Source organism: Hibiscus syriacus, unplaced genomic scaffold (assembly GCF_006381635.1).
Source record: "Hibiscus syriacus cultivar Baekdansim isolate YM2019G1 unplaced genomic scaffold, ASM638163v2 tig00014370_pilon, whole genome shotgun sequence".
In the NCBI taxonomy this organism is placed as follows: domain Eukaryota; kingdom Viridiplantae; phylum Streptophyta; class Magnoliopsida; order Malvales; family Malvaceae; genus Hibiscus; species Hibiscus syriacus.
Genome location: NW_024062323.1, coordinates 366,670 through 373,854, shown reverse-complemented (window position 1 = coordinate 373,854; position 7,185 = coordinate 366,670). Strand labels below are relative to the sequence as shown.

Sequence of the window (7,185 nt, the reverse complement as noted above, 5' to 3'; positions counted from 1 at the left end):
CTCTGCCTACTCTCAACGTTGAAGCGCTCGGCGTGACATTAAGGCACATCTTATTTCACCCGGCCTACTCCACACGTTAGAGCGCTCGGCGTAAGACCAGGTCATCCTGCCTACTTCCCTCTGGAAGCGCTCGGCATGTACTCTGTCTCCTCTGCCTACTCTAAACGTTGAAGCGCTCGGCGTGACATTAAGGCACATCTTGTTTCACCCGGCCTACTCCACACGTTAGAGCGCTCGGCGTAAGACCAGGTCATCCTGCCTACTCCCCTCTGGAAGCGCTCGGCATGTACTCTGTCCCCCCTGCCTACTCTCAACGTTGAAGTGCTCGGCGTGATATTATAACACCCTGCCTACTCCACGTTAGAGCGCCCGGCGTAAGATCAAGCATCCTGCCTACTCCCCACTGGAAGCGCTCGGCATGAACTCTATCCCCCTTCCAACTCTTAACGGTGAAGCGCTCGGCGTGAAAATAGGAATACCCTGCCTACCCCATACATTAGAGCGCCCGGCGTAAGATCAGGTCATCCGGCCTACTCCCACTGGAAGCGCTCGGCATGAACTGTCCCCCTTCCAACTCTTAATGTTGAAGCGCTCGGCGAAATTCCTTAAAAGAAATAAGAACACATCTCGTCTACCACGAATCATTCGGCTCTGATACCAAGTGTCACGGACTTACCTTTTCCAACTATGTTTGTAATCCGTGCGGCACCTGAAAAGGGACTCTTCCCAAGTCAAGTCAGCCTTTATCTCGTATATCTGATCAAACAGGAATAAACATCACGTTAGATCATTGTAGCAACACGGTTCCTCAACCAATAATTTAAGCCCGTGGGGCATAGCGGATGCACACCTCAACCCCCGGGCTTCTCCGAGGGAAAAATGTTTTATTAACAAAAGAAACATCGGGTTACAGAAGACTCACCCACACCATCGATTAGGCCGTAGGGGCGGCCCTCGATGATGTTCACAAGACACGTACCTTTACCTGTGGATCAGCCCAAACTCTGCCGGCTGTCCACCCCCTACATATATGCGAAAACAAAATAACAGAAATGCTATCTATAGACGTTGAAAAGCTCGAACAGGGGACATTAAGACATATCCCCACTCCCTACCTAAAACATTGAAATGCTTGAAAAGAGGACAAGCTTATTCTACCCTGCCACTAGGCCCTATACATGGTTGGCCTTGGCATACGTATCCGGTTGTGGCCATATAAGAAAAGGGATGGCCACGACATAAGCAGGTGAAAATGAGAGTTATTTTTAATGAAACGAAGAAGACAACCACATTAACGATGCTACCCGGGCCCTTTAAAACCTCCCCCGAATCTGCTGGCAGTAAATGGCCATACCACCGCCACGCTCCTTCTCTGTCTTTTCGACACGTGTAATTTGGTTAAAGCCAGTTTTCCGTACCACCGGCGTCTCCACCCAATACGATCAATTACATAAAGAATGTGAATTTATGTTTCTCTGCGCCTATAATCACTAGTATTAAATTATAATTTTTGTATGGGTAAATTACGTGTTTAGCATATAAACTATCGATTTTAGTCAGTTTTAGTATATAAAGTTTTGTTTTTTCAAAATCATATATAATGTTTAGTTTTTGTTTCATTTTGGTACTCATCGTTAAAAACTTAACAAGTTTAGTACTTAAACTATTAATTTGATCCGTTTTAATACCTAAACTATCAATATCTAGGATTACAGGTTCTTTTTTAACACCCGCAAGCTCCAGGCGAAATGAAGAGGCGAAATAAAATATCTAGGATTAGGAGATTCCGTTATTCAATCAAAGGATCGGGTTGATGGGTAATCAAAGATTTCACAAGGGCAATAGGGCCGTGGACCAAATTGTTAGAATGAGAAAAACAAAATTTACACACAATTACGAACAGCATCATGTTACGTGGGGCAGGGCACGGTGTAAACCAAACAATGAACAACTTGAATTCATCATCACGCCTTTCATTGTCATTTTCTCAGTGTCTTCCTTAATTGGGAGATGCAAAGGCCGCACACCCCATACCCATGGATGGACAGATGAGACGGGAGAAGATAGTTATTTCTTTTGAAAATTTAAAATTATCATATATTTTAAATTATTTTTATATATTTTTATTAAAAATCTATTTTCGTCTATGAAATTTTAATTTATTATTCCTAACATAAAATCCTACGTTCGTTCCTGTTAATACCGCTCTCTCTCGCACATAAATTCGTTAGCATAGCTTCTCATTCTTAGTTGGTACCAAGGGAAGTTGGACGGTCCAATCCGATGAGGTGTAGAATGTGATTATTGTAAGCTGAGGAAGAAGAGTGGAATATGAAGATGAATGTAGTTAAATAATTGATTTTTTATTTTTATTTTTGGTCAACGAAAAATATTTAAAAATCGTTATGTAATCAAGTATTTTATAAAAAAATATTAAATTTAAAAAGACTTAAATATTTATTTTGAAGGTAGATAAATTCAATTATTTATTGAATCAGAAATAAAGAGAATCATAATATAATCTAAAGTATCTGAAACAAATCAAATAGACGAAGATCAATGAACAATCCATTTGGCAAGCCGCAAGTGTATGAACCGCAACATTAACGTTTCTTCAAATGAAAGCAACCCTAACGTTCGAGTGCACGTGTAAGATACGTTTTACTTTAACCACATGAGTACCTATAGTGAAGAGACCGAGCAAAGTGTGAGTTAAAATCTTAATATTAATATTGTAAATATAATACTTTTCTACTAAGTAAAAAATATTAATGAAATATTTATATTTATAAATCATATAAAATTTAGTATAAATGAAAAAAGTGTTGATTATCTTGATTAATATATAACGACTCGTGTCGTATTCTAATTTTAATATATAAATATTTTAATTGTTCTTTTTTTATTAATTATATTGATTAATTTAGATTGGTTCGTGTCATATTTTAATTTTAATATATATAAATATTTTAATAAGAATTTAAAAATAAACAAAAAATCAAACTCAAAATTTATTCAACCGATATCAAATTAATATAGCTCTAATAAGGTTAAAGTGTTTTTATTATTAACAGAAAATCAAATTATAAAAACCCACTCACAGAACTTGGGTGAATATCATGATAAACCCTAAAAGACTCCCGAACTTCACCGCTGCTCCGGCCTTAATTCTTTTACGTAAGTTCAAAAACCAATTCTCCATTTCTTCCTCTTAGTTTACAGTAAATATATCTCAAGTCGTAAGCTCTTGCATTTCAGCTTCAATCCAAAGTCTTCCTTTTTAATAATCCTTGAAGTTGCAGTTTAAGTGACTCTTCTGGATTTGTAACTGTTTCGTGCGGTGAAAATTCCGTAACATTTTATTGTACATTATTTAAGATCTACTGAACTGAATATTTGAATGGCTTCTTAATTATATGCTTGATTATTATTATTATATCTTAATGTCATAAATGTTTTCCAGAATTTTCGCTTTATTTTAACTGAATTTGACCGTATTTTACTTGCTGTTTTTAGCTACAAGGGGAAAGTCTGATACGAACTTGGTTCTTTTTGTTTCATAATTTGCATATGAAAATCACTAGAAGAATCAAGTGGAAGCAAAGTGCTTTAGTTTTTAATAATGATGTATAAGTAGCGAAACTCTGGTTAGTTCTTTCGGTTGATATTTTACTTTCTGAATTTGAAGAAGTAGTACTCAGTAGGATTTGTTATTGGGATTTTGGAATTAATGCTTATCTAGTATAATTATTGGCTTAATCAACTCGGTTGCTTGCACTTAAAAAATGACTAAACTTATGTAAATTTGGGACATCACTTGGAGTTTGAAAATAGCTAAACATGGAATATTTCTCTGTTTAGGTAAAAGACAACAAGTGCTATTTCTGGTATATTGTTGTTCTGTTGTGTACATAGTTTTGGTTTTGATCTGCCATAAGCTCATAATTTAAGCAAGGGCTGTTCTTTTCAAATTGCATTTTGGCCCACATCCTTTTGATTTACGTTCATAAATTTCTTCCCTGTTTGGGTGTGATTTATTTACTCAGATGCCAGCATTTTTATGTTGATGAGTTATTTGACCTCAGGTGGGGAGTGTCTAAGCTGAGCAAAGAGATGCAGGCAGTTGGCTTTTAAGCTGAGCAAGAGATGCAGTTGCTTTCAGTCGGAATGAAGAACTCACAGGTGCTTTTCTCTTTTAATAAGTAATTCCATATGTAAATAATTGATCTATTGGGCTCAGCTAATCTGTCATTGCCACAGGTTGTACATCGGTTCTCCCAAAGTAAAATGGAAAAGAAAGTTTTTCCACTTCACAGCCTTTCTATTTGGTACATGAATCTGCTTACCGTTTCTTCTTGATGCTAACTTGAAGATAAATATTATTTGTTGCAGAGCACCCAAGATACAAAACCCTCAACTCATGCTTCACATGAACCAAAAACAGAACAGCAAAACAACCAAACAGCAGATGGCCCCGTAGCAGACTCTGGCTCTTTATCTGCTTCAAGCAATGACAGCCGAAAAGTTTCACGCCAAGATATTGAGCTTGTGAGAGATTGATTCCTTTTTATATTTCATTTATTTATATCCTATTTTTCTCGGTGGAGGGACTTTTATATTATATATATTTTATAGTTTGAGATTCTTAATTTATGCAAGCTGATTGTTCCAGGTCCAGAATTTAATTGAACGATGCTTACAATTATACATGACTAGGGATGAGGTTGTCAAAACCCTCCTTAATCGAGCGAGGATAGACCCTGGATTTACAACTTTAGGTAGCTTGACTCAAATCTCTTTGTTAGTTTGCATATGCGTTTATGTTACCTGTAATTATCAATAAAACGCACTGCTTGTGTGTATTTGATAAAGTATAACTTAAATAAATAACCCCAATCTACTACAATGGTATCTTTGAATTAGTGAAAGCTAATCCACCAGTTGAATATGTCTCTTCACTGTTATTGTTTATTCAGTGTGGCAGAAGCTGGAAGAGGAAAATGCTGATTTTTTCAGTGCCTATTATATAAGGTTGAAGTTAAAGAAGCAAATCATTTTATTCAACCATTTGCTCGAGCATCAGTATCATCTGATGAAATATCCTGTGCCTCCAAAGGTTCCTCTGGCCCCAATACAAAATGGGATTCATCCCATTCCCGGTAAGTTCTGACTCAATAGAAATTATGGATGCAATTTCAAGCCTATTTAGTTGACAACATAAGGGAAAGGATCTCTGGGTTTTAATTACTTGTAAAGATTGGTTTGTAATCTTCACTTGACAGGGTGTCTATTTTGTTGTTTGTTAAACTTCCTAAAATGGAATAAGAGAAAAACTGGTAAGAGAGATAGGGCAAGAAAACCATATCACAGTTTTCCTTTGGGATTATTTGGTCTGCATGTTTATGTTACAATCATGATTATTCAACAACTTCTTTGCAGTGCAGTTAACAACTTACCAATGGGATACCCTGTGCTGCAACAACCTCCGATTCCAGTTACAGGACAACCTCATATTGATTCCATGGGTATATCAAGCTGTCATATGGTCGATGGAGTCCCTGCTTCCAGCAATTTTCAACCTATGCGGATGAATTCTGGGAATGAGTGAGAACTTAACTATCTTCTACTATTAATTGGCTTTTATACTTGCAAATATTTTCTGTCCCATACTTGTGAAGGTGCTTTTCTTTATTTTTCATTATCTCATCCTATAAATTAACTGCTTTGAATATAGCTTACCTAATGATTTTGATTGCTTACAATGTAACTTTGTGCTGTTTTCTTTCTCCTTATTTTTGGTTGAAATGTTCAGAAACTACTTGATCAAATTTGTAACAAATGCATGATTGTCTTATGGTTATATCACTATTTTACACCAATTCTGTCCAATTGTACTGTAACCCAAAATCTTTAGTTTCACTCTGCATTGTGTGTTGTTTCTTGCTTCATTTTTTTTATTTCTAATCAAGTATTTTGTTCCGCAAAAATTAAGCTAACGGTAACAATTTCTCTTATTCTAGCATGGTGATGGACAACAATGCTAGTGATGCAATACACACATTTCCTCCAACAACTGCCATGCCATCTATGTCAGAGATGCCTGGACCTGATAATGGAGCTGGGAATTCTAGAGATTCCCTTAGATCATTTGATCAGATTCAGTGGAATTTCAGTCTCACAGATCTGACAGCAGATTTGTCGAACTTGGGAGGTAAGTTTTGCCTATGAGACCCACCACAAATATATCCATTAAGATTTTCAGGTCATGTTTTTCATCTTTCTCTCTCCCCATGTCATAGACACATGCATCTGAATACTCGTGCTTTAATATTTGCTTTTTAATAATATGTGAATTTCTTCGGTATGGTCATTGAAACAATCGCTCAAGGAACTTAGCATGTTTGTTACTTTACTGTTCTTTTTCTTTATTAAGCTTGTTCTCATAAAAATTTGGCCCTCGGAATTGTCACAGATTTAGGAGCCCTTGGAAACTACCCCGGTTCTCCTTTTCTTCCTTCTGATTCGGAAATGTTGCTTGATTCTTCAGAGCAAGAGGATATAGGTAATGAGGCTGCATAATAATGCTTATCTTGATGTCTATTTGCATTGTTAGAGGATGTTGATGTAGCTTAGATAGTTGGAAACATTTTGATATCAATTCTATCTATTAAGTGATGGGAAAATCGAACCTTCAAACGAATACGATTTTACCAACTTGACATTTTGAAATACTTAGGTCGTTCTCATTTACCTCCCGAAACATACTCTGTTCGACCATGAACTGATAGATCTTATAAACTTGTTTCAGTGGAGGAATTTTTTGTCGATTCCGTCCCCGTGCAGCTGTGCTCCCCATATGATGAAGAAAAATCCTAGGCCAAGGTGAGTGTTGTAGCTTATCTTCTTCAAGTTGTTAGGATAGGTTAGAGTTAGATCAATAAGGGCAGGCATTTGACGTATATTCGTAAGGGGCATCTTGTTAACAAATCCCAGCATCTCAGTAGTGTAATTTTAGCTTCATCAACCAAATAGCAATTAGCAAAACAGGAAGGCAAGCCAAGCTCTCTCGATGATGGATACGAGACTTCATTGTTATTTGGAGAATCTGAGGGACCGTTTGTTTGTTGTCTTTTCTTTTGCGTTGCCATCTTTTCCAAATTCCAATAATAATCTTCACGTATCATA

At 36.7% G+C, this 7,185-nt stretch overlaps 1 protein-coding gene across 2 annotated transcripts; it reads left to right on the top strand.

Annotated features, from left to right (window-relative positions):
* The first annotated feature begins 4,154 nt into the window (after nucleotides 1–4,154).
* On the top strand, nucleotides 4,155–7,185 carry LOC120207191. Of its 2 annotated transcripts, XM_039206709.1 has the most exons (9): nucleotides 4,155–4,182; nucleotides 4,393–4,548; nucleotides 4,673–4,778; nucleotides 4,977–5,159; nucleotides 5,445–5,604; nucleotides 6,021–6,211; nucleotides 6,473–6,562; nucleotides 6,809–6,882; nucleotides 6,970–7,185. In XM_039206709.1, exons 1-8 carry the CDS (start codon nucleotides 4,168–4,170, stop codon nucleotides 6,874–6,876), a joined length of 969 nt encoding a protein of 322 aa, XP_039062640.1. In that variant the 5' UTR covers nucleotides 4,155–4,167; the 3' UTR covers nucleotides 6,877–6,882; nucleotides 6,970–7,185. The 2 variants fall into 2 exon arrangements, with proteins under 2 accessions (XP_039062640.1, XP_039062639.1); XM_039206708.1 differs by having other exon boundaries at nucleotides 6,809–7,185.